This window comes from Osmerus eperlanus, chromosome 11 (assembly GCF_963692335.1).
Source record: "Osmerus eperlanus chromosome 11, fOsmEpe2.1, whole genome shotgun sequence".
Classification (NCBI taxonomy): Eukaryota; Metazoa; Chordata; class Actinopteri; order Osmeriformes; family Osmeridae; genus Osmerus; species Osmerus eperlanus.
This window is the reverse complement of record NC_085028.1, coordinates 17,315,330-17,341,622: the sequence shown is the minus strand read 5'-3', so window position 1 is coordinate 17,341,622 and position 26,293 is coordinate 17,315,330. Positions and strand designations below refer to the sequence as shown.

Below are 26,293 nucleotides of genomic sequence, written 5' to 3'. Positions count from 1 at the left end.
AAGTCACAATCCCCTTCTATGATTCTGAGAAATGTGACTAATGATATAAGGTCAACAGGAGGAGGTGGAGGAAGATGTCAAGTAGTCTGCATTAAAGATCCGATCAATGATTAGTGTCACCCCAGTTCTTCATCACAGTTCCTGAACACAGGCCGGCTCCTGTATTCTAGTTCCATAAAATTAAACTCAATTTCAACCACAGGGTCCTAAAACCAGGAAATGACACACACACACCTCAGGCAGGCCTCTTTGACAGGAGAGCCTCGAGGTTTTGACAGATCTACAGACACTGTGGAAAGTTGAGGTTTGCGCGATGACACAAGCAGGAAGCTACTGTCTCTAGTTAAATGTCAGGATGCGCAGGTGCGGGGCTCGCTGGCAGATACTGACTAAGATCACCCAGAAACACAGGACCCTGGCCAGCAGGAGCCTTCGCTGTCCTAACAGAGGAGGTAAACACACGACTCCATGATGGAACAGGAACAATGCGGTACGTTATCATTCTGTTCAGTCTGCTTCAGCTCATCACCTCTACATCTCTACTTCTTAGAACTGTCAGAGGGTCGCTTGGGGGGACTGGCTTCACACCACACTTTGGTGTCTAAGTTGGGTTGAATATCATCGCTGTACCATTGCAGCTCTGTAGAGTCTCAGTGTGGTTTAGCTGACGAGCTTAAAGATAGTTGAGATGAAGCTCGGCCTGGCTCACCCGCCTGTCTGTCCAGGGTGGGAGCCCTGGATCTCTAGACGTGGTTAGCAACTCTTCTATGACCAACGAACAGGAGGGAGCATTAATCAAAATCATTGAACTTTGTAAAAGAAACTACATTTATTACATCAGAAGAGCGAGCGGAAGAGTAAGGAGTTTGTTTCTTTCAGTGTGAAATGAACTGAACCATTTCCTGTTCCAGTTCCTGTGATTTACATCTCACCACGAAGTTTCATGTCTGCAATGTGTGTGTAATTTTGTCAGGGAAACCTCAGAGGCAAATTTAGAAAACCTATACTGAAGATAAGAGTTTGCTAAGTCTAATTCTGCCTCTTTGGGTTAGGAAACATAGTTCAATAGGAAACACACAAAACATAACTAAGCAAAACAATATAGACTAGGGCTAGTACTTAAAGTAGGTTACTTACAAAGTAAGTACAAATAAACCTATATAAAGTTGTCAATATGTGAATATACAAAATCTTTATGTTGAAAGCCCACTTCCAATGTTGTAGAAAAATATGAAAATGTAGGCTATGCCCTGTTAGATTAGGCCAGGCTGCACCCTTTTTCCGCATGAGGAACACAAAGTTCAGATTGTGCTACTGATTGCAACATATCTAAATACAGAAAGAGTTATAAAAAATGCAAAAATCTAATCTAATTGGGACTATAGTTATTTCTCAAGGCAATAAAAACAAATATTTTACGAGACCAAATGCATGGTGTGTGACCTGAATTGAAACCATTTGTTTTTGGGGCGTATGACACTTTCCTTCTCACACGTTGTCGTTTAATTTGCAGTCATGGTCTTATAAAGCACATCTCCAGCACTTCCTACAACAGTCTACCCGACAGTGAAGAAACAACCTGTAACACGACAGACGAGATCCACCAGCCATCTGTGAAGTAACGACAACGCCCCCGCCCCCCCAAAAAACGTAAGTCTCTTTTTGTGTGTAGTAACCTGTTATTCTCTCGTTTAATTAGAATCTAACGTCAACTAGAGAGGGTACAATTTCTGGGGAAATTGTAGGGTGTGCTTGCTTGCGTCGGTTGGACAGGGGTCCGTTTTTTAATGACATTTTTACAACTGATATTTCTGTATTTTATATAAAAATGCATACTTATTATTTATAAAGATGACATAGATTTAAAAGCATTTTTTTTGCTGCTCATTTACAACTGAAAATACAAGTGAAGTGTAGAATGAAATGGATGTCTTCTCATTTCCCCAAGAGGCAAGAGGCAGCCTCATCGTTGAATCAAAACGAATACATTTGGCAGACCGGTGTACAAATTGACCTAATCTCTATGACTTAAACGTCCTTTTAAGTTTTTCCCTTCTCGTGATATTGTCATGCATTTAGCCTACTCATTGCATTCATTCATTAATAAAGAACCCCCTTTGAAGATTATTCTACGACGTTACCCGGCAGTAGAAGATGGAATCGCGATTCAAACAGTACCATCTGCTAACTGAAAATATGCCCCCCAAAACGTAAATAAGCTTGACATTTATTTAGTGGAAAATCGCTCATTCATAAAAAGCTCACTGGTAGCGATCATTGTCAGTAACAACGCAAAATGCGATATAGCCCTGTGTGGAGAAGCTGCCCCGGTAAATTGTACTACTACGGTACAGTAGTAGTACAGACTAGACTACTGCTGTGTTCGTCTTGGTAGCGATTGCGTTGGTTGAATTGGATTTAACGTTCAGTTGTACGGTTTAGGCTGAAATTAATTATTTTCATGAACAGATTGACAAAGTTTAGGCTGTGGCAATGAAGTTCAGGTTAGTAGTTAGATAGACTTTTGATTTAAGTAAGGGGAGGGCCGAACATGTTCTGTCGCCGTTTGACTTCCTACAGCTGTGTAAATGTTTTTGTAGTGTCTGGCGTAGGCTACAGCGTTGCAGTGATACACTGGATTGAAACCACAGGTAATGATAATTTCACCCACAAATCGTTTACTTGTAATCTAATGTCATAATAAATCCTACAACGAAAATGTATATGTGAGGAATGTTTATTTTAACGATTGAAAACAGATACATCATAGACCACTGTAGTATGTGTTGCCCGGGCAACACAGGCTAATGTCATGATGCTAATATTTCAGTGAAATAGTAGACTACTGTTTCCGAAAGTAGATGTACTTCCTTAATAATATCAGCTTATATTGTACATTACACATCACAATTGTGTGTCATATCACAAAGTAAAATGAGTAAATAGTTATCACCCTTTGCTTGTGGCGTTCCTGCAGCTGCCTTGCAGTAAAGCTATAGTTAGCCTAGCTATCCCCCAAGTTAACAGATGCAAAACGAATGTTCTGCTACAGGTAGTCACGCGTGTTTTCGTGACGTTAGTGACGTATGACGTTAGTAACGTCAGTGACTGTGGCTAGCAAATTAGCCACCGTTAGCTTCACTTTTCGCCACAAAAACTTAACTTAAGCCCAAACCATGCAACTGAACGTAAATTCCAATAGAAGCAACGCAATCGCTACCAAGACGAACCTTTTGACACCGCCGTTGTGTATGTAGGCCAAATATTGACTGAGTTTTAGGGGGGCGAAAATATATAATTTATATAAATAAATAATATATATGTGAGAGAACAAAGGTTGTGCTCTCGCCGAAGGCTTGAGCACACCCAATTATATTTTTTTCTCTCTGTCTTAGGTTCAGGTCTCGCTACGTCGCTGTCCACGACAATGTCCTCTCCCCCGAATACCACCAGCTACCTCACCGCCGACCCGAAGCGATGCGTCGTGAACGACCAGATGGAGCCGTTTATCGTCCTCTACATCCTCATCTTCCTCGTGAGCCTGGCGGGAAACGCGACGTCGCTGTGGGCGTTCACCTGCGGCTCGTGTTTCCACGGCAGCAAGGAGTGTACAAACGTCTACCTGACCAACCTGCTCGCCTCCGATCTTATTCTGACGCTGGCCCTGCCCTTCAAGATCGCCAAGGATTTGGGTGTGGCGTCCTGGGAAATGATGGTGTTCCACTGCCAGGTCAGCGCGGTGCTCATCTACATCAGCTTGTATGCATCCATCTTCTTCCTGGCTTTCATCAGTGTGGACCGCTACCTGCAGGTGACGAATAAGTTGTTGTCCGTCTACACTAGAACGGTGTCACTATTGGTTAAAGTTCTGGGTTTATGAGTAGCCTATTAGACAACAATCTGATAGGAGAGAGTTAACCTACACCTCAGAAGAATGACCAGTTCAGACACAGAGGTAGGGTTAGCAAAGCCTCTCTCAGGCATGAAGGTAAGGGGTCGTGATTTATAGTGAATAAATCAAACACAGACAACAGGTGTTCCTTATTCAATCAGGCGGACCAGGAATCACAAACAGGACAGCCACTTTAGAAAAGATTAAAAAAGACTCCTAGAAGTCGGGCCTAGAAAGTTAAATGTTAGGGTTCTCCTGACCCCGACACTCATCACCACCCAGCGCCTATGCTACTCAGCCTAGATTGTACTTTAGGCCGTAGTACAGGTATAACTGTCCTAGTCAGGATTATTCCATGATCCAATATTGATTACATAAAGAACCCAGCAGATGGAGGAACAGATGGATTGCATGAACAGATAATAAGTTAGCTATTATTGTAAGCTTCCTCGCTTCAGATAAAAGCGAGTCAGGCGGCTGAGCGGTTAAGGAATCGGGCTAGTAATCATAAGGTTGCTGGTTCGATCCCCGGCTCTGCCAAATGACGTTGTGTCCTTGGGCAAGGCACTTCACCCTACTTGCCTTGGGGGAATGTCCCTGTACTTACAGTAAGTCGCTCTGGATAAGAGCGTCTGCTAAATGAGTTGAGCTAAATGACTAAATGTAAAATGTAAATGTTAAAGCGTCTCTCCAAACGAATGAAAGCGTGACTCCTCCCACACAGGTGATCGGCAGCTCGCGCGTGCTGCGTGTGCGTCGCGTGGGCTTCGCTCGGCTGATGTCGGCGGTGGTGTGGATGCTGGTCCTCGTCGTCATGGTTCCCAACATGCTCCTTCCAATCCACAGCGTGGCGGAGGAGCGGCACCTCAGCTGCTCCGCCCTGAAGAAGGGCGTGGGTCTTCACTGGCACAGCTTCTCCATCTTCCTCTCCATGGCGCTGTTCCTCAACGCGTCCGCCGCCGTGCTCATCTCTAGCGGGCTCGTCCTGCAAAGGCTGCTGGGAAGCAGGCACAACCCCGACGACCGGGACAGCGCCTGCCAGGCCACAGTCTACATCGCCGTGGTGACCGTGGCGTACGTGGTTAGCTTTGTACCGTACCACGTGGTGCGCACCCCGTACACCCTCAACCAGGCCCAGGTCCTGGAGCAGGACTGCCCCACCAGGAGACACCTCTTCCTGGCCAAGGAATCCACCTGGCTGCTGGCGTTGCTGCATGTGTGCTTTGACCCTGCTCTCTACTACTTCTTCTCTCAGTCCTTCAGAGAGAGAATCGGGAGAGTGTTTGACAGGAGGACTAGGGCGTCTGTTTCTATCACCGAACCTGCTGCTGTGATTCTGCAGTCTTTAACTGCCACAGACTGAACGCAGGCGGGTTCTAACCCACACAGCCAGCAGTTATGAATCAGGGTAGGCTATATTTTTACTGAAACTAGATATGAGAAGAGTCTTGGTGGATTTAACTATCATTTTTATCTGAACAAATAGCTTAATATGTATAAAAATATTTAATGTATTCTGTGTACTACTTGTGTCATGGAAAATCTTTATGAATGTGGTGTTGTTCACTTTGATCAAGTCACAATGAAATATAGGCTATATTTTATATAAAACAAAAACATATTTTCATGTTTGATAACAAATAAATTCTGTTTTGGCACAATAACTACTTTAGGGGGAAGAGTGTAGCTCATTGGTAAAACATTTGGCTACAGGTCATGAGGTTGCAGGTTCTATTTTTCCGTGAACGTCGATTTGGATAAAAGCGTCTGTGTAAGAGTCATAGTTCAAGAAGGTTCTATTCTATATGCTATGTAGGCCTATATAGGAATAGGCTATACAATATGTATTCCATCTATCTAACCCCTGAGACGCTATCAGTCTTTCTATTGGTTCAGAAGTCTTTACAACAACGTTATTGTCCCTTGTGTCACGTGGCCAATGAAGTTCCATCAATTATGTTCAAGCGCAATTAACTTGACATTTATGACAGCTGAGGGAACCGGATAGGACCGTCCTCATGTCTGCTGTCTGTCTGAGCAACCCAGTATCGACTCCATCAGACGTTCAGGTTTTTTTTCTTCCGGGGCGCTCTCATCTCCGTAGCTGTCCTCGAGGAGAGCTCCCCGAAATTTAAAACCCTGGTTACTTGGAGACGACCAGCAGATGAACCGCCAGTGTAACTGAATACTCACCGGACATTTTAGAACCGAAACACGGTACTTTTACCGATTGGACTTGATATGAAATTAGGCTATCAGGGAAAAAGTCATGATTTGGACTCGGACCTATTTGCCGTTACAGAAGTCACAAACGGGGGAGAGCGCTTCCGGGAGATGAGCAGCCTGGGTTAGACTCCAACATCGCCTCATTATGCCAAATCGACAAAAGAAGATCATATTTGGCATCGCCGGGGTGTTCAGTTTTGCCTGCGTTCTCATTGTTGCTGCAGCCATGGGCACGCCGTTTTGGGTAAACGGGACCGTTCTGTGTAAAACAGGGGCTCAACTAGTTAATGCGTCGGGACACGAACTAGACAAATTTATCGGAAGGATAAACTACGGCCTGTTTCATGGACAGAGAGTAAAACAGTGTGGACTAGGCGGAAGACCCTTCAGGTTTTCGTGTGAGTATAGGCCTGGTTTATTTCACGAGAAGAAATTGGTTGAATTGTGTCTATTTAAAGATTAGAGATCAGTTAAAACATCTTGTTTGCCTCCTTGCTCATATATAATTCAAAGCAAATAACAATGAATGCAACAAGCAGTGTCGTCAGCCCCATTAATAGTTAAAATTACATTAATAAAATACTAAATTATTTATATGATAACAACTAACATTAGTTATAATGATTGATAATTTGGTTAAGGTTATGACCACTTGACGTTTTAATGGTTATAAGAGTAGGTGACACTCAAAATATATGTCCCTTGGCTGTTGAATTGGTTGAGTGGCTTGGAAAATTACTTGCTGTTTTGGACGTCATGGAATGAAACTAAAGGCACATGGAGAGTTGACTCTCTCTCTCGGTTATTAGAACAACAACAGTCCTGACAGAGTAAAAAGATGCCTATGATGTAAATCTCTTGGAAAAGCTTTGGCCCTTGCATGAGAGGCTAGCACAGCCTCCCTTAACAGCACATTTCAAAGTGTTATTAGGTCCACTTGGACCTAAGCTATACAAACACTCAACGGGTCAAATAAAAACTCTTGGTGTTAAATTAACTATTTGAAACCCATAAAATAGGCCTTTATCAACAGATCCAAACATGCACGTGAAGTGAATAGTTAACCGAACTGTCTTCTCCCCCTCTCATTGGTCAACAGCCCTAGGAAGGAAGATCAAATGTTGCAGTTCGAGATTTCCTGAGATAACGACACATTTTAGTTGGCGAACAGAGGGAGTCTTTGTTGAACGATGTGACATAAGCATTTTTGCACTAATGAGGGTTGGAGTACACTCAGAATGATTTTCTGCTTGACTAGACAGCCCATGTAGCCTACCCTTTGGTTCTGATAAACAAAACCAGTTTGTTCACTTATAGGCCATCTGTCCTTGTGTTACTACTGTATAGATTGCATTTCCTCTGAACAATTTGATCTATTCTAGAAAACACTCTCTAGCACATTTACTGTTTACATTTAGTCATTTAGCAGACACTCTTATCCAGAGCGACTTACAGGAAGTACAGGGACATTCCCCCCGAGGCAAGTAGGGTAAAGTGCCTTGCTCAAGGACACAACGTAATTTTTCACGGCTGGGAATGGAACTGGCAACCTTCTGATTGGTAGCCTGATTCCCTAACCGCTCAGCCACCTGGCCCCCAGATTGTTAAGATTCAATTTACTGTGAAACATAACGATTAGGGGATTAACAATATATAGTGGAACAATATATTGCAATTTACATTTATTCATTTAGCAGACGCTCTTATCCAGAGCGACTTACAGTAAGTACAGGGACATTCCCCCGAGGCAAGTAGGGTGAAGTGCCTTGCCCAAGGACACAACGTCAGTTGGCATGACCGGGAATTGAACTGGCAACCTTCGGATTACTATCCCGATTCCCTCACCGCTCAGCCACCTGCGTCATGCGTGTGTAACGGGTGTGAACCTGTGAAACTCCTCAGGTATGTAACAGGCCACCCGCGTCAATGAATAGCTAGCTTTTCTTTGGCGTAGTTGGTAGTGGTCACGCTTGGCAAGTCAGAGGTTGTGCGTTCGAGCCCAGAGAGTGGCGAACGACACCTTGTTGTGACGGAGCGTGGCTACGTCTGTTACATACCGTCACACGTGTATTCACTGCATTCACAGAAATCGCTTGAACTGAGTGAACTCAATTGTATGTACAACAAAGAAAACTATTGCAAATGTTTAATGTTTTGGAAAAAATCTGTTAATTGAATTTGTTTCATAAAAAATGATGTTCAAAATATCGCGATACATATTGTATCGTACACCCAGTATTGTGATACGTATCGAATCGTGAGCTGAGTGTATCGTTACACCCCTAATAACGATCATATCAGTTCTACAAAATATTATGTTCTCTCTTCACCCCCTCTCCCCCTCTCTTTCCTCTCCCCTCCCACCCCTCTCCATACTGTCCTCCATCTCACGTTAATAGTTTTCCCAGACATGCTGGATTTCATCCCGGCGAGTCTTCACGTGACGGTGATCTTCTTCTGCGGTGTGCTAATCCTCTTCTCCTCCGTGGCAACGGCGTTCTTCATGTTCAACGCCTTCGGGAGTCCGTTCGAGACGTTGCATGGGCCGCTGGGCCTCTATCTCTGGACCTTCGTCTGCTGTGAGCTGCACATCAAATCAGATTTAGACTTGTTTAGCCCTTTTCACCAGCAGTGTCCCAGAGGGATTCACAGATGCCCACAGATCGGCACCTATAACTAAGCTAAACCCTCAAGGAAGACGATGTAAAACTCAGGGTCAACAGGAAACGCCAATATGCGGTTTTACTGAGACCGATACAAATTCAGGCCGGTAAACAGCGTCTGAGTTTTAGCCAGGTCAAGCCACGGACAAGCCATAGCTCTGGGACATGTTTCTATGTGGAGCTTTGAGTTCGGTGTGTTGAGGCCTCAGTCAGGATTAGATCATTTCTGAACATGGTAGTGACGTAGAAGTTCCTAGCTTAGTGATGTTCCAAGGTTAGTGCAGTGATGTTTCTAAGTGTAGTGATATCTCTAGGTTAGTGTAGTGATATCTCTAGGTTGTCCCTCACAAAGTGGGACTCTTTCCAGACAGTTCTTCAAACATGCATCAGGTGTGTCTAATCAAGGCTCTGTGGGGGGTGGACTATTCAACCACTGAATAACAGACCCAATTAAGAAACTCAGCACCAGAGCTACTAAAGATTTTCCTGAGGTGGGGGGTTAATTAATCAATGTTGTTGCCAAGTACCAAGAGCCAAGACACAGATTCTATTTGGTCTCTGTTACTGAAAGTCACTATTGTGAAATGACACCTCAATTTACTGTATCCATAGATACAAAAGGAAAAAAGTGTAGGCGCTATAACTTGATGTGTGGATTAAGTGTTGTGAAAAAGAGCTACACAAATAAAACATGATTAGATTGAAATTAAGTGTAAAAGAATAGCAGATAGTAGAACTGTCCAGAGTTGGTTCAAATCCCGCCCTGGCTCTTTGCTGCATGTCTTCACTCTCACCTGCACTCACTCTTCACTTACAAACTACCAAATAAAGCATAAAAAATGCATATCTGTCCTGTTTTCTTCACAGCAATTGTGTTTCATCAACCAGTGTTTTCTTTCATCGCAGGCTTCTGCAGCTGCCTGGTGATGACCCTGTTCGCGTCCGAGGTGAAGATCAATCACCTGTCCGACAAGATCGCCAACTTCAACGAAGTCAACTTCGTCTACAAGACGTACACGGAGTGGTACGATCACTCCTTCTGGATAATCTTCCTCACCTTCCTCCTCCACTGCCTCAACATCCTGTTGATCCGCGTGGCCGGGATCCAGTTCCCGTTTCAAGAGGCCAAAGAGTTAGCAGTAAACACGGGCGCTGTGGATCTCATGTACTGACTACTGCTACGTTGTTTAGTTTTACCCCCCCCCCCCCCCCCTTAGCGACACCGAGCCTCCCCTATTAACTAGCCTCTCAATAGAGAGTCTTGAGGCGTGCGTCCACCTATTTGAGCGCTGTTGAAAGGACCGAAGCTAATCGGAGCCTCTTAAGCCTGTTCTTGTCCTCCAGTGACAAGATAGCCGTCTTTTCCGTGAGAATAAGAGACTCACTCGGGAACTCCCGGCGAGAAAACCGTCTTGAATCTCCTTAGATTGGTGGGGTTGGTTTTTCCATTGTATCGTTAATTGCGGTGTCTTGTTGCCGTAGATGGTGGTCGAATTAGAGGCCCGGATTTCTCTCAGCCAGTGAAAGGTAGATGCTTAGCCTACTTTCCCTCTTTTATTGTTAATGTGTTTTTATGCTGTAGGTGTCCTTGGGTAGCCTAACAGGCACAGTGATAGCCTACACTAACATTTTTCCGGAAATGTAGGCTAGGATGTTTGTTGAACAAAGTTGTATTAGTTCTGTCCGCTGTAATAGGTTTAATTATAAGTTAGGCTAACAGAGTAGGCCTATTTGAAAAATGTTTTGGTCATTAATTAGCCTGATGAATTCGTCACACAATGTGCCAATTATTATGATTTTATAACCGGTCAAAGTTAAACTTATGTAGCATTTATAGGGCTCATGTTTTGTTTATAGACCTGTTTCTGGCAGTGACAGATGTAACGTCAAAACATTTGTTTAAAGAATTTCTGCCCGCTGTTCATGTGGCTCTGTTTAATAAAATATTGATATTTTACTGTGTAGAACCTCTTCATTCACAATCACACTTTAAGCTACATTGCTGAAGAAGCGGTTATTCTACTGGTACATTTTCAGCAGAGGCGGACAGAGTACACAGATTCCTTACTTGAGTAAAAGTACAGATACCCCTTGTATCATGAGTACAAGAGTACATTTTCTAAATATTGCATTACTACTGCCACGGTGCTTACAGTACATTTATGTATAGAAATGTCCTACATGGAGTTATGAAAAATGTTTATGTTAATACCTTGGAGAATGTAAAAGGAATTGAAAGTAAAATCAAGTCATTTTCATCTTTTTACCATGTTGCTTTATTTAACATCTCACTTGCCTAACAAGTGCGTAACACAAGGCTTCACATGTTGTGACAAAGGATAATGCGTGGTGTCTACTCGCACTATATCTCATCGGACACAATAATTGGCTCACCACATGGGAAAGACACTCATTTCAAACACAGCAACTCATGACTCAATGACTACTCATGCTACAGTGTCAACATATCAAAGATATACAGCACAGTACTGCATTCAACATACCTCTCAAGTACTGCTCACTGAAAAATAACTATGTTACTTACCCAAGAAACAATACCAAAACAATGTAATTAAGTAAATGATTTCAGTTATGAGAACAGCATGGGCATAGTTATATAACACTGTATGAAAACTAATTAGGCTGAAAATTAGGCAAACAGCTGTCATTCAAATCAAATAATGTACAACACTAGTATAATTATTATTTGTATTATTATTTGTGTGTGTGTGTGGTTGTGTATGTGTCTAAGTAGCACAGGACTTTGGGTATGTGGGTGTGGGTGGGTGGGTGGGTGGGTGGGTGGGTGGGTGTGTGTGGTTGTGTATGTGTGTAAGTAGCACAGGACTTTGGGTATGTGGGTGTGGGTGGGTGGGTGGGTGTGTGTGTGTGTGTACTGTACTTCAGTTTAATCAAATGTCATGAAGTCCTTGTTCAACTTGAGAAGTTGGTTCTCAAAATTCTTCAAGACATACATATTCCCCTAAAAAGGCTATGTCAGCCGGACTGTACCTAATAGAAACAGAAGAAAATAAACAAACACATATTTCAACAAAATGTATACAGAACCACTGTGCAATGCTGGACATTTATTAATTTGTTTATGTACCTACAGCAGATAATGTGGTAAGCATTATTCTAACAAGGGAGGGAGTCAGGTGGCTGAGCGGTGAGGGAATCGGGCTAGTAATCAGAAGGTTGCTAGTTCGATTCCCGGCTAAGCCAACCAAATGACGTTGTGTCCTTGGGCAAGGCACTTCACCCTACTTGCCACCCTACTTACTTGGGGGAATGTCCCTGTACTTACTGTAAGTCGCTCTGGATAAGAGCATCTGCTAAATGACTAAATGTAATGTAACAAATTAAGAACACAATTATACATTAACATAAGCTACTTACATTGGAACATTGAGTGCAGCACAGACCGTTCTCACAGACCCCTGTCCTTGGTCTCTAATGATTCTGACCACACGTTCCACGGCCATGAAAGACGAGTTCCATCGAGTTGAATTAGGCTGTACCAAGTGAAGCTTACAGTGTTCCTCTATAAGCTCTGCATTTTGAGGAGACCTCGATGCTTTATTCCAGAGTGCCTGACACTTAGAAAAGGCTGATCTGGACAATTTCTTGTAAGCTTCTGTCGTATTAGCCCGATCAACATCGACTGTGGAAACTAAATTTAGTAAGTGACATGCACACCGATGATGTTTCAGCAGCTGATACTGAAGCCCATCATCTTCCTCCAGAATGGCTTCCACATCAATGAGTTCCACCTCTTCTTCACCATCAGATGCATCACAATCTTCTCCTACTTCTTCTTCGATTGTGCCTTCTGCAACTAACTCTTCATTGTTATTTTCGTCCTGCTGACCAAAGACACGGAACGCTTTGACGAATTTCGACCCGTTGTCTGTTGTAGTTCTAACAACCTTTAGACTTATTTCATACTCTGCATGAATGTCGGTCAAAACAGCTGCCAAGGCATCGAATGTGTGGGAGCCCCTCAGTTGACGGCAAGCAAGGGCAGCTGAACGGCGTTCAAAACAACAAGGATCGAGCCAGTGGGCTGTTACACCTATAAAGCTCCTTCTCCTGGCCGTCCAACAATCAGTAGTGGTGGCAATGTATGGTACCTTTTTCATTTCTTTCTTGAGACTTTCATTTTAGATGTAGCTGAATCAATGTTACGCCGCACAGTTGTGCGGGACATGACAGCACTTCTCGGTTGCAATTCTACAATAAGATCTTGAAAGGATGGTTTCTCAACCAGGGAGAAGGGCTGGAGACCTTGAACGATGAAGCGGAGGATATCCCGATCAACCGTCTTCTGAGACACCTGCTTGGTCTCCAACAGCTTCAGTTGCTTCGCCTTGAAGCCTGTTCCACCTTCTGATGGCCTCTTGCAGGCTGTTGAAGTCAGTTGACAGTATTCCTCCAGATGTGTCTCATGCCTTCTCTGTAAAACACAGTATAATATTTCAGTTTACACTATAAAAAACTAATAAATATTAGAAACGACAAATTGAGGATAAATGTAGCGGAGTAAAGAGTACAATATTTGCCTCTCAAATGTACTTCAGTAAAGTCGTGAGTACTCCCCAAGAATGATACTCGAGTAAAGTACAGATCCCTCAAAATTGTACTTAAGTACTGTACTCAAGTAAATGTACTCCGTTACTGTCCGGCTCTGATTTTCAGTGGCTTTCCATAGCTTTAAATATCAAACCGTTTGATCAAACTTTCCAACCTTCTATCATTCTCTTTCTCTCCATCTTTCAATCTTTTGATTGTTCTGTTAAGAGTATTTTTACCACAAGTTGGCAGTGTGGTCAAACCATTTGAGACACACAGAATCCAAGCAAAATAAGAAAAAGATCAATCTCATCTTTTCAGTTAAACAGATAAAATGCCTTATACAAAACAGTAGTAAACTGTTTTAATAGTTGCCATGGTAGCCTTATGAAACATAACTGACAGACATGATAGGCTACAATTAAAGAGGCCACTCCTGCAAGCTACACCGTATAGGAACGTTCAAAGTTGTCTTTGAGGTGGCTGTATCTTAGTAACCTGACCATGAATATGCAGCTCCGCAGAAGCATATAACACAGACAAGTTAGCCTGGCTCCTTCAGGGAAAAGTAAACAAGAATAGTTAAGACTACAGGGTTGGATCCAGTTAGACTTGTATGAACAGTCCTTATTGTTGCCCTTCATAGCTTTGTCCTTGACTGCACTGTAAAACACGGTAAGAGTTTATGCTATTTGGCTGTGGTAGTATAGATTTATGAATGAGTTCTTAATTAAATTATTTGTTGACTTTAGAGTAGCCTATGATACACCTTGTCTTTATAATATTTTGTAAATGTGTTTATTTCTGCTAGATGTGACTCATGCATATTTGCTGTTGTTACAAAAAAGTCAACTATTTACATGACTAAATTATGATGTAATCTAAAAAATAAATTTGCACGGCTAATAACTCAATATTTGTGTTTTGGATTTACAGTGTGCTTGGTTATGCCATTTGCTAAAGAGAAATCTGTTTCAGTCTTAGATGACAAAAAATAAATAAAAAAAATAAACTAGTAATAGTAGGCTACTGCACTTTAGTTCAATGCATATTTCACAACCTGTTCCTTGAACATTTTGGTATTGCCTAGCCTGTGGAAAACTTAAAACAACCACCACCACCCAGACAGGGCAAAAGTACACACATCCTTCACTCAGGTACAGATACTCATGTTCTCAAAGACTCAGGTAAAAGTTGAAGTACTGACCACACTTTTTCACTCAAGTAAAAGTAAATAAGTGTGGGCTCTGACATATACTTAAATAAAAAGAAGTCATTACTACTACCCGTTTTTGTAAAATGTTGTAAGAAAAATTGTGAGGTATTGATACCAGGAAGTACAGACTTAAGTACAGTAACAAAGTATTTACTTCCCATCTCTGCAACCATGTAACAACCTTGTAATAACAACATAATAAATGTGTAATAACAGTGTACTAAAAGTGTAATAACAACATAATTACAGAGTGATAACAGATAGGCAGAAATAAAATTATCATGTCACCACATACAGATTAAAACTAAGTAAAGTAAAGAGCCTGGTTGGAAAATGTAAGAAGTAGAAAGTAGGCCTACATATATTTATGCCAAAAAAATAATGACTGAATGTAAAAAGTTGTCAGAATAATAGCTATAGTGAAGTACTAATGTCCGAAAAATAAATAGTGAAGTACTGATGTCAGAAAAGTAAATAGTGAATTACTGATACCAGAAAAAACTCTAATCACGGTCTTGGAAACGTAGTTTGTTTAGCAAGACACATGTTTAACCCTTGTGTTATCTTCGGGTCATTCTGACCCATCAGTCATTGTGACCCACCGTCGTATTGCGACAGATTTACCGCATACAAAGACAAAGTGAAGCATTTTCTTTTAACAACTAGGCTGTCTCAGACCCCCCACATTGCAAAGGTTAAAAGAAAATTATTTTAATTTGTTTTTGTATTGGGTAAACACAACGATGGTTCGTTATGAACCTTTGGGTCATGTGACCCGAAGGCAGCACGAGGGTTAAGACGTCTCTTTCCCCGTGGAGCCTGAGATGATGTGGGTGGCAGAGTTTCAACATTTGACCAGAAGATGGGGGTAGGCTAGTGAGGAGCGCTACTGTAAACTGGAGCTAAAGAGCCTAACTGGTCGGAACACACAGTCACGTGCGGCTTCAGCACAGGGACCAGGCTACACAAAAATACTTTATCTCTTTGAGATAAAAAGAGAGAAAAAAGCATAGCCTAGCCCTACCATTAGTAGCCTACAATTTAACGAATATTTTGCAGAATATGTTATAGGCTGTAGGCCATTATAATATGTGGTTGGTCACAAACTACGAGTCAAACTTCTCTGGCCATTTATATACAACTGGTTACTTTAAAAGATACGTTAATTGCAGCGGAAGCATCACAGACAATCCTATATTCATAACTGGCGAGAGCAATTTTCTAACAATGTCTAGCAGATAAAAATGGAGTCCAAGGTCGACTAAACTCCGGAGTTGCACGCAACTAAACTTCCCTTTCGGAATGATCCACTTTTGAACATCTTCTGAACAACATGAGGCTGGATACCAGACAAGGTGTTAATCGTCGCGGGTCACATCTTGTTGACTTAATATGTCCCTCGCAGATGGACGAAGATTCAGACGAGGTGAACCGGAAAGCCGAACTGGACGATATTCTCAGTCAAATTGCTGACCTCGACAAATGGAGAGAGATCTTCAACGCTCGCGGGTAATTGGCCAATATCAAATATGTGTTATTTGATCGTCTTCTTTAATTTACCAAAATATTTTTTACTAGATTATTATGTTTCCCCCCCCCCCCCAGAAACAACTGCAATACATTTCATATTTAAAGAAAACAAGCTGCACAACGTTACTTCTCATCTCTTAATAATTGTATCATTTTTTCCACAGGTTGGAATTACAACATTGTATTATGAGAGTGAGTGGATCACATTTACTTTTCTAATCCCCGTTTACTTATGCAGTCGTGTCTACTCAAATTTGTATTTTTGTCTACTCATTTTTACTTTCCTCACACTTAAACTTATAGTCCACTTATAGCCCAATATCACCTAACAGAGCGCTGGACGGACGGGCTACTTTGTCTTCCCTTTGGCACTTATTTGTTTTTTCACAATGTATGCTTCATGTTTTGGTTGCTCGCAATGTTGGTGCTATCTCGTTGTTATGATCAGTGACCTATGCACTTTTGTAAAGCTCTCTCGTGGAAGTCGCTTTGGATAAAAGCGTCTGCTAAATGCATAAATGTAATGTAAATGTTCTCTGGTAGCTTACAGATAATTCTGTCCAATGAGAACGTTTAACTGTGCGAGTTGTGCGCGGGCCCGGGGGTGGGATTCCACGTAGAGGTTCTCTATACGGTGTGGTCTCGTCACCGAACTTGATCTGTCTTCGGCCATGCTCCCGAAAGCTAGATATAGTTACCTTCTCTCGCAGTGAGGCAGAGTCTCTTCCTCCAGCGTTTCCCAGTCACGTCTATCTCTAGCTCTGTCCCGGCCTCATTCTCTCCCTCACGCCGGCTCTTATTCAACCAACCTCCCGCCGGCTGCATGTCGATGGTAGCGGATGTGTAGCGCTTGTGTGGGGTCAGGTTTGAGCCCCAGTGATGACAGACTACGCAGAGCTTCTTCACAGCATCAGGGTCCTGCAGCCCTTGAAGCTCAGCTACATAGAACTCCTGCAGGAGGAGGTGAAGAGGAACCCAGACGTGAGTGATGATCGTGATTCCACCTTCTCCTCCAGCTACATCTCATCTCTGTGTGTTGGGGTGTGGGGTTTGGGTATAGCTTGGTGGTTAGAGGATTTGTCTGCAGATCAACAAGTCGCAGGTTTGAATCCTCACATGTTTCCATTTGTATAAAAGAAAATCACATGAAAAGTGTCTTGACTGAAGTTCTGAAATGAATGCTATACTGATTGTGTAGACAAGGATGGAAAAAGAACCAGTATGGTTTTGTATCTCTAAATTGTTGGTTGTTGGTTACTTTGTTTAATCTTGACCACTGAGTACAATAGTGTTGTGTAAATATGAAATGTAAAATACAAGTGCAGATCTGTAGGGCCTCAGGTGTCCTTTCTCTTACTCGTTACTCGTTTTTTCCCCTTTATCTTTCTGTCTCTGTCTATCTCTCCCTGTCTCGCTGTGTCTCTTTGTCTCTCTCTCCCTCTCTCCATCTTGTTTGCTCTCTCTTGGTCTCTCTCTCTCCAGAGGCCAGTGGAGTGTAGCCTCCGGCCCGAGGAGGAGAGCGGGGAGGAGGGATCAGGACGGTCTCCCTCCAGCGTCCAGCCTCCGCGCCGCCACGCCGCCCTGCTGCCCGCCCCTTACTCTATCCCCCGGGCTCTGGCCGTGTCCCCCCGCATCGGAGGACTTCCTGTCACACCCGAGCTGGCCGCGGTGAGTCTGGGGACGTACTTCCTGTCACACCCGAGCTAGCCACGGCAAGTCTGGGAACCCGAGCCGGGGTCACCTGACACCCGCTCTCCCTCCATTGCCGGCCTGGCTGCTGCTCCGTAAACTGCTGCTTTGTGTGTGTGTGTGTGTGTGGGTGTGTGTGTGTGTGTGTGTGTGTGGGGGGGGGGGTGTTTGTTGACCAAGACAAAAGACTGGCAATATGGCCTTCTCATTTATTGATGTAGCTCTTAAGCAGTGGATTGAGTTTGCAAGTGTGGTTTCTGGAAAACAAGCAGGCATGCAGAAGAACAAAGACAGTTGTCTGAAAAGCATTTACAGCTTCTGTCAAGATTAGCATTAAGCCTAGATTTAAGAGGATCCATGCCTTACTTACCTTAGATGGTATTTATCTCTTATTCTCATGTAAACACACTCAGTAATCGGTAATCACACAGCAGTAATCACATATAATCAAAAGATAATAGCTACAAATTGATTGTAAGATAGCAAGACAACTTTATATTGAAATTGTAAGGTTTGATAAACAACAGCGCTAAGTTTTTTAAACCTGTGTTTGGATTCTTATTTCTTAGAACCTGAGGAAGATATTATTTGGGAACACCTTTCACGTCTTCAACTACGAGTGGAAGAAGTCCTTCTTCCAGTTCCGGGAGCCTTACTCGGATCTGTCGTACGCCCTGGAGGCAGAGAGGGTGAGAGAGCATGATGATGATGACATACAGTATCCACCTGGACTGGGAGAGAGAGACAGAAAGAGAGAGAGAAGAGGAAGAGAGGAGAGAGAGGTACAGACCAGGAGAGAGAGACGTAAATCAGAATAAGATTAAAGAGTAAAACAAGCAACTATTGAATATTGTTCATGCTCCAAACACATTCCAATAACTTCTTAAAAAACCTTAAACATACTTTTAGCGGAAATAGATTTTGAAAGCAGAAAGAGTATGTATTATTGACCCTATCTCTTAAATGCAGTATGGTATCAGTTTAATAGTTTATTAATCTATATAGTATAGTTTACACTGAATATGTGCATACACACACTACTATAAATTATTTATAGTTTTTAACTTTCCATATTAATGACAGAGAATCAAAGAATATTCTGATAAGATTGCACACCAGCAAAGACCTAAGGGTTACCCTGGAAACGCTTACGTAACCACAGTGACTTGAGAAGGCCATTCTGTCGTATCCTCCCAAGAATTGATTATACACACTCAATATTTTGACCTTCCGCACCTCTCGAAGGATCCAGTTCCCAGATGACAGTCTTACTGAACATCCTTCACCTTAGTTTTCCTCTGAACTGCCACTGAGTAGACACCCAACACCAATGTAGCAATCACCTGAGACAGGTGAGGGCGTCTCTGCGGTGTGACATCCTCGCTGTCTCATCACAGCTTAACCAGAGGGCAGGCTGGAGACAGACTGGTCCAGGTCTGGTGGGCTGGGTGCTGTCTGGATGGTCTTGGTCTGGTGGGCTGGGTGCTGTCTGGATGGTCTTGGTCTGGTGGGCTGGATGCTGTCTGGATGGTCTTGGTCTGGTGGGCTGGGTGCTGTCTGGATGGTCTTGGTCTGGTGGGCTGGGTGCTGTCTGGATGGTCTTGGTCTGGTGGGGTGGGTGCTGTCTGGATGGTCTTGGTCTGGTGGGCTGGGTGCTGTCTGGATGGTCTTGGTCTGGTGGGCTGGGTGCTGTCTGGATGGTCTTGGTCTGGTGGTTTTCTGAGGGATGGAGGATGTGCCTGGTACCTAACACAAAATGTTCTGGTGCAGGACTGGTAATTCTACGACCAGCTCCAGATATAGGGACTGAATGTTAGTGTCTTTTTTGCGGAGGAAGCTAGCTTCCAAATCTTTGGTTAGACTGTAATATACACAGACACACATTAGTATAAATACTTTGTGTTGTATATACAGTTAGGTCCATAAATATAAATGGTGAAGTCTTCTCTTAATTTTTGACTTTGACACAGATACGCCTACCTCCTGGAGAGTGTTCTTGATCTGGCCAACTGTTGTGAAGGGGTTTTTCTTCACCAGGGAAAGAATTCTTCTGTCATCCACCACAGTTGTTTTCCGTGGTCTTCTGGGTCTTTTGGTGTTGCTGAGCTCACCAGTGCGTTCTTTCTTTTTAAGAATGTACCAAACAGTTGATTGAGCCACACCTAATGTTTTTGCTATCTCTCTGATAGGTTTGTTTTGATTTTTCAGCCTAACGATGGCTTGCTTCACTGATGGTGACAGCTCTTTGGACTTCATATTGAGAGTTGACAGCAACAGATTCCAAACACAAATACCATACTTGTTCCTACACCGTTCACCTGATTTGGATGTAAATACCCTGAAATTAAAGCTGAAAGTCTGCACTTAAGCACATCTTGATTGTTTCATTTCAAATCCATTGTGGTGGTATACAGAGCCAAAATGATGAAAATTGTGTCAATATCCAAATATTTATGGACCTAACTGTATTAGGGCAGGCACTACTATAAATATTTCAGACTGTGTATATGAAGGCATACTCTACTATACTGTATAAACTGTAATTAGAGGATATTAGAGAAAGGTTGGTCTGGACTGATTGTAGCTGAGCAGTACAACATTAGCCTGCAGCTCAACATGTTATAGAGCTAAGTCTCTGATATTCTGGATAAAACTGTCTTTTACACTACTTTTTAAAACAATTTTAACAGTTGATTTATTTGATCCAGGGTGGAGCCCGTGCCATTCAAATGATTGTCCAGGCAAATATCATCAAATACCTGCTTTTCACACGACATCCCAACTCAGAAGCCTGCAGAATGCAGAGGTGAGAAAGTAAAGGTTTCTGCTACAGTCCAGTATAAACACGTTAACTAATGAGGAATATCATGAAAATAGCTTAATCATGAGAAGCTTATGATAAGTCCTGAGACAGAACATGAAGTATACATACCCAGTTGTGTGTGTCCAGTCTGAGGGAGGTTGGAGAGAAGGATCAGGAGCGAGCTTTAGCGGCGTCGCTAGCGGACATCCTGTGGGCGGCCGGCGAGGAACGGAGCGCCATGGTTTCCTTGGTAACGTCAGACTACTGCATCACGCCGCACCTGGGCTACAAACTGGACAACTTCACGGAAAGAGTACGACGATCTTCTCCTCCCCCCTGAACTTCACATCACAAATCAAATGTGATTTGTTTAGCCCTTTTTACAAGCAATGTAACAGAGGTCTTCCCATACCGACCATAAACTAACCTGTATGGAAGGAAATCGGTGACATAATGTTTAGAGTTTTAAAAGGCATTGAATACTTAATAATAATAATGAAATGAAACACCACCGAATGTGTTGGTTTTGAATTCAAAATTGAAATATGAATATATTTCAATGTAAAAAAATAATAACCTTGGCGGTTATGACAGTTATGACATACCGCCTGTATCATTCCTCTCGGTAAAGAAACGCTTAAACTAGTCAGGTGGCTGAGCGGTTAGGGAACCGGGCTAGTAATCTGAAGGTTGCAAGTTCGATTCCCGGCCATGTCAAATGACGTTGTGTCCTTGGGCAAGGCACTTCACCCTACTTGCCTCGGGGGGAATGTCCTTGTACTTACTGTAAGTCGCTCTGGATAAGAGTGTCTGCTAAATGACTACATGTAAACTCTTGAGAAGTTTTTTTAAAATGTTTGTTTATTTAGCTTTTTGTTTTTATTCATTTGCAGCTACAGCTTTTCAGTTTCAACAAGAAAGACGATGTCAGGAAATTCCTCTATGAGCACATTCAGTGTGTGAGTTATGTTCTTAATTTTTATCCACGTGAATATGAAAATACTGGGACGTCTGTTTTCAAATCACATCAAACTTTATTTTTGAAGCCCTTTTGACAAGCAACATCACTAGAGGGCTTCACAGAGGCCAACAGGTCAGCACCTATAACCAAACTCTATTCATGTTAACACTAGTCTCATGTGGTCTGCCTCTCCCTGCAGTTTAAAGAAGAGGGGAGCCATGGAGTAATCCTGTTTCTCTACAGCCTGATCTTTTCAAGGACCATCAGCAGGTAGATATTATGCAGTGTTACAGTACTGTCAGGTTCACCATTCTGTTACAGTACTGTAAGATTTACTATGCATTGTACTGTTAGGTTTACTATGATAAATAAACCCTCTCCCGTTTCCCAGGTTAAGAGAGGACCTGGATGGAACCACCAGCCACCTGTTGTACCTGAGCCTTGGCAACTTCGTGGGTCGTCAGGTGAGCCATGTGTGTCTGCGCCGGCTTTGCTGGAGAACAATACCTCCAGGTAACGGTTTCTGTTTGGCATTCTGCACCTGTGGGACTCAGATACCTCTCTCTCTCCCCCATCCTCTCCCCATCTCCCCCCCCCCCTCCTCCCCATCCTCTCCCCATCTCCCCCCCCCCTCCTCCCCATCCTCTCCCCATCTCCCCCCCCCCCTCCTCCCCATCCTCTCCCCATCTCCCCCTCCCCCTCCTCCCCATCCTCTCCCCATCTCCCCCCCCCCCTCCTCCCCATCCTCTCCCCATCCTCTCCCCATCCTCTCCCCCCCCCCCATCTCCTCTCCCAGGCGTTGCTGAACCTGCTCCTGACCGGCAGGGCCAGTCCCAACGTCTTTAACGGCACCCTCCAGTACGGGGAGGATGGCAGCACGCTGGAGCAGCCCCTCCACGGGGTGCTGGCTCGCAGCGACGTGGGGTACCTGTACTGGAGCCGTGAGGAGGTGGAGCGAGCCAGGATGCCCCTGGTACAACCCCACCCAACACCTAACACATTCATCTCCCCGCAACTTTAAAGTTGTTTCTGCATCCTGGCATCCACCACCAAATCTCTCTGTCACCGAGGCAGCCTCCTCACCCTTAGGAGGGTCTCAAGGGAACGGTAGCACCGCCTGGGTAGACATCAGTACAAGGTTGGGCCCCGTCAGGTCCAAATGCACTCCTCAGGGAGTCCTGCATGTTTTTGACGTTTCCTTCTTCCAACACACCTGATTCAAATGAATGGGTGGTTATCGAGCTCTGCAGAAACCTGATAACCACCCATTCATTTGAATCAGGTGTGTTGGAAGAGTCGTGCAGCACAACTCTCAGGGGATCCCTGAGGACCAGGGTTGAACCACTGGTGTAGAAGGTGACTCTCTGTCGCCCTCAGGTGGGCAGCATGCTGAAGACACCTCGCTGGCCCATCTGGGTGTGCAGCGTCAACAGCACCTACAGCGTCCTGTTCAGCCCCCAGCGCTCCCTGCTGTCCGACTGGAAGATGGAGCACCTCTTCCACATGTACTTCTACAACGGCCAGCCCTCCCAGACCACCACCACGCTGCTCACCATCGGTACGCTGGGTACGCTGGGTACACTGGGTACGCTGGGTACACTGGGTACGCTGGGTACACTGGGTACGCTGGGTACGCTGGGTACGCTGGGTACGCTGGGTACGCTGGGTACGCTGGGTACGCTGGGTACATGCCAGTTACTACTCAGTTCACTGGTTATTTATCACCATCCGTCCTCCCCCTTCAACACTCCTCATCCGGCCTCCCTCCCCTTCCAACCCTTCTCCCCATCATCCCTCCCCCCTCTCCATCCCTCTCCCCCCAGACACCCACTCCCACCACTGGGAGGTGGGCTCGGTGACCAGCCCTGCAGACCTGGAGCGGAGGTTCCCCTCCGTGGAGATGCTCATCAGGACCAAGTGGGAGGGCGCCGCCATCGACTGGAACGGAACCGTGCCGTTCTTCTGACGCGTGTTCACGTCTGCTCGTGTCTAACGTTACTCATAAATAAAGGCAAAGGAAACCTAACTGTATTTAACAGATGTGTTTATCTAGTCTGCTCAATTACTGGCGTTGATCCTCCAGTTCAGGCTAAATGATGTCCCTCAGTATAGAGGGGAAAATGATAAGACAGGTAAACACCTTATGATTGAATCACACTAACATTCAGGACAAGTCCGTTTCTGATGCAGTGAGTGCTTTATCGCCCCCTGGTGGGCCGACAGGGGATCTACACCACAGCAATGACCACATCCTCTCAGTGACGAGAGAGAGATGGTCCAAGCACAGCCACTGACATGAGGTCCGATGTCAGACACGCTGGCAGTCCATACACACGTCTTGAGCGACACTGTGGTTCTAGATCATTCCGCTTCACTGCAGACGTGTACAGCACCTCCTCCTCTAGATCATTCCGCTCCACTGCAGAGACGTGTACAGCACCTCCTCCTCTAGATCATTCCGCTCCACTGCAGAGACGTGTACAGCACCTCCTCCTCGGCCGGAGAACACAGCAGCACCGTTTTCTTCACGTTGGAGCCCAGCCGCGCCACGGTGAGGACGTCGCTCACAGGCAGACACTCATCCAGGTCGAGGCACACGGCGATGAAATGGGCGTGGAAACAGAGAGGGTCACCTGAGAGAAAACAACAACAACAACATGAAGCAGACACTTTTCTCCACAGCACAAACAGACATGGGATTTGAACCTGCAACCTCTTCGTCTGCAGATTTAAAAGCTCTAACCACTGAGCTATACCCATCCCCCTCACACGTGTAAACATACCCCAAACACGTAAACACAACCCACCAGGATACACCAGGAAGTCTCCTCCGAACTTGCCGGCAGAGGTGAGGCAGAAGCCTCGTTGCCTCAGGTCTCTGAAGACCAGGAACCTCGTCTCCGAGCCTCGTTCCCGGGGGACCGAGGGGGAGGCGGACAGGAAGTCCCTCTCCTCCGGGCCGTACTGGAGCCCAGCGGAGGCGGTGCACAGCTGCACTGTCATGGCCGCCCGAGGGAAGGAGAAGCTGCGCTGCAGGTCGTCCAGACGGGAGAGGAGGGAGCTGTCTGAGGGGGCTGCTGGGACACAGGAAGAGCAGCATCTCACATTTAGTCATTTTTTACATTTAGTCATTTAGCAAAAGCTCTTATCCAGAGCGACTTACAGTAAGTACAGGGACATTCCCCCTGAGGCAAGTAGGGTGAAGTGCCTTGCCCAAGGACACAACGTCATTTTGCACGGCCGGGAATCGAACTGGCAACCTTCAGAACTGGCAACCTCACAACAGGAACAGGATGGATGTCTGTGTATTTGTGTATATGTTTTTGTGTGTGTCTCTTTCTGAGAGGGAGGAAGATCAACTCCTCATCTTTCAACATGAACAGTATCTACGTGTGTGTGGTGTGTGTGTGTATGCCTGTGTGTGTGTGGTGTGTGTCTCTGACAGGGAAGCATCATATCAACTCTATTTCTGAACACAGACTGCATTTATGTATGAATGTGTCACACATTCATACATAAATGCATGTGTGTGTGTGTGTGTCTCTCTCTGACAAGGAGATAACACCTGATCTTTCTGAACATGAACAGTGTGTAGGTGTACCATTTTGTTTCTCGCTCATAACTCTCAGAAGGCAAGCCTTCCTGTCCTCGAGCGCCAGGGCCTTCTGCTCCTCAAAGGTTCCCTCGAGATCTGCGTGGTACTGGTCCACGCGCTCCCGGTCCACTTCTCCGGCCTCAACCTGGCAGGAAGCAACGTCCACAGACGGCAAAGGAATGATCACAAGGCAGAGACGTCGAATTTGTTATTTTAAAATGCCGCTGGGCTACCTACGGGAGCCGGACGGGAGACAAATCTAGCGAATTCAATTCATGAAAATGATCTTCAGGTAAAAGTTTTACCTGTGGGTCAATGGGAGGGATTCGTACAGCTTCGCCTATCTCCACCAGCAAACGTCCCTCTTCTTCCGTCAACTCCAACGGTCTCCCCAACCTGCAGTTCTGCCGGGGCTGTCGCGCTAACGAACCGACCAAAGATCCGATGATACCCCTCTCGCGAGCAGCCTTCACCTCAGCTGCACGCCACACCAGAGGCGTGTATTCACAGAAGTTAATACCGATCACCGGACGAATTTGTTTAGGGCCATTTTCGGTCGTCTCTCCTTCTCCCTCCCTCTCATCAAGGTTACGCTTCAGGAGATCTGGAGCTGTCGAGCTGCTCTGCTCTGCCATTTTTGTCACTGAAAGGAAAAGTTTACCGCTTGGGTGCAATCAAGTCCCTGGTCTCAACATGCGTGTCGTTTTGGAGACCATGACGAAAACATCCTAAACTTCCTTCGTCCACTGACTGTCAGAATGATTCACCATAGCAACAACAGTGTATAAAATATGAACAGTTTAATGTCTACATGATTATAACTATGACAGGTAGTCGCGTGTTTAGAAGTGAATAAAATATGCTGCAGCACTTCCTGGTGGATGGGCGGAGTAGGTGATTGGCAGGTATGTCCTCCAATGAAAACGCCAAACTCACGTACTCACGAACGACTATAAAATATCGTCTTACCAATGAGCAGGGGAGCGTTGAACATTATTCATAATATCAGTAGCCTATTACAGTGTAGAAATAATTTCGCTTTGGGGTTTTAATTTCGCACAGCACAACCATTTATGTATCACAATATGTCTATGTATTAACATATGGTTCAAGTTTTAGGAAATTATCAACCTTAATTTAAAATCA

At 44.5% G+C, this 26,293-nt stretch overlaps 4 protein-coding genes across 11 annotated transcripts; 3 read left to right on the top strand and 1 right to left on the bottom strand.

The window, feature by feature from the left end:
• The first annotated feature begins 17 nt into the window (after positions 1 to 17).
• Positions 18 to 5,546, top strand: gpr171 (G protein-coupled receptor 171). Of its 2 annotated transcripts, none has more exons than XM_062473589.1 (4): positions 18 to 490; positions 1,514 to 1,650; positions 3,396 to 3,811; positions 4,617 to 5,546. In XM_062473589.1, the coding sequence occupies exons 3-4, from the start codon at positions 3,428 to 3,430 to the stop codon at positions 5,253 to 5,255; spliced, it is 1,023 nt and encodes a 340-aa protein (XP_062329573.1). In that variant the 5' UTR covers positions 18 to 490; positions 1,514 to 1,650; positions 3,396 to 3,427; the 3' UTR covers positions 5,256 to 5,546. The 2 variants fall into 2 exon arrangements, with proteins under 2 accessions (XP_062329573.1, XP_062329574.1); XM_062473590.1 differs by having other exon boundaries at positions 239 to 490; positions 3,402 to 3,811.
• A 299-nt stretch (positions 5,547 to 5,845) lies between these two features.
• Positions 5,846 to 10,732, top strand: clrn1 (clarin 1). Its single transcript, XM_062473733.1, has 3 exons — positions 5,846 to 6,516; positions 8,518 to 8,697; positions 9,688 to 10,732. The coding sequence occupies exons 1-3, from the start codon at positions 6,264 to 6,266 to the stop codon at positions 9,951 to 9,953; spliced, it is 699 nt and encodes a 232-aa protein (XP_062329717.1). The 5' UTR covers positions 5,846 to 6,263; the 3' UTR covers positions 9,954 to 10,732.
• A 3,159-nt stretch (positions 10,733 to 13,891) lies between these two features.
• On the top strand, positions 13,892 to 23,583 carry mindy4b (MINDY family member 4B). Of its 4 annotated transcripts, XM_062472698.1 has the most exons (14): positions 13,959 to 14,028; positions 14,290 to 14,510; positions 15,975 to 16,078; positions 16,264 to 16,291; positions 17,582 to 17,767; positions 18,358 to 18,477; positions 20,497 to 20,594; positions 20,739 to 20,904; positions 21,485 to 21,550; positions 21,752 to 21,822; positions 21,944 to 22,016; positions 22,349 to 22,525; positions 22,930 to 23,110; positions 23,376 to 23,583. In XM_062472698.1, the coding sequence occupies exons 3-14, from the start codon at positions 15,975 to 15,977 to the stop codon at positions 23,516 to 23,518; spliced, it is 1,413 nt and encodes a 470-aa protein (XP_062328682.1). In that variant the 5' UTR covers positions 13,959 to 14,028; positions 14,290 to 14,510; the 3' UTR covers positions 23,519 to 23,583. The 4 variants fall into 4 exon arrangements, with proteins under 4 accessions (XP_062328681.1, XP_062328684.1, XP_062328682.1 ...); XM_062472697.1 differs by lacking the exon at positions 14,290 to 14,510 and having other exon boundaries at positions 13,892 to 14,028; XM_062472699.1 differs by lacking the exon at positions 13,959 to 14,028 and having other exon boundaries at positions 14,063 to 14,510.
• On the bottom strand, positions 23,580 to 26,043 carry tsen34 (TSEN34 tRNA splicing endonuclease subunit). 4 transcript variants are annotated; one of them, XR_009931583.1, is made up of 5 exons: positions 25,453 to 26,043; positions 25,154 to 25,292; positions 24,360 to 24,629; positions 23,946 to 24,185; positions 23,580 to 23,900 (listed from the first exon to the last, which is right to left on the bottom strand). XR_009931583.1 is itself a non-coding variant. In XM_062472701.1 (5 exons), the coding sequence occupies exons 1-4, from the start codon at positions 25,780 to 25,782 to the stop codon at positions 24,001 to 24,003; spliced, it is 924 nt and encodes a 307-aa protein (XP_062328685.1). In that variant the 5' UTR covers positions 25,783 to 26,042; the 3' UTR covers positions 23,580 to 23,900; positions 23,993 to 24,000. The 4 variants fall into 4 exon arrangements, 3 of the variants coding, with proteins under 3 accessions (XP_062328685.1, XP_062328688.1, XP_062328686.1); XM_062472701.1 differs by having other exon boundaries at positions 23,993 to 24,185; positions 25,453 to 26,042; XM_062472704.1 differs by having other exon boundaries at positions 23,580 to 23,934; positions 24,027 to 24,185; positions 25,453 to 26,042.
• Between the last annotated feature and the right edge of the window lie 250 nt (positions 26,044 to 26,293).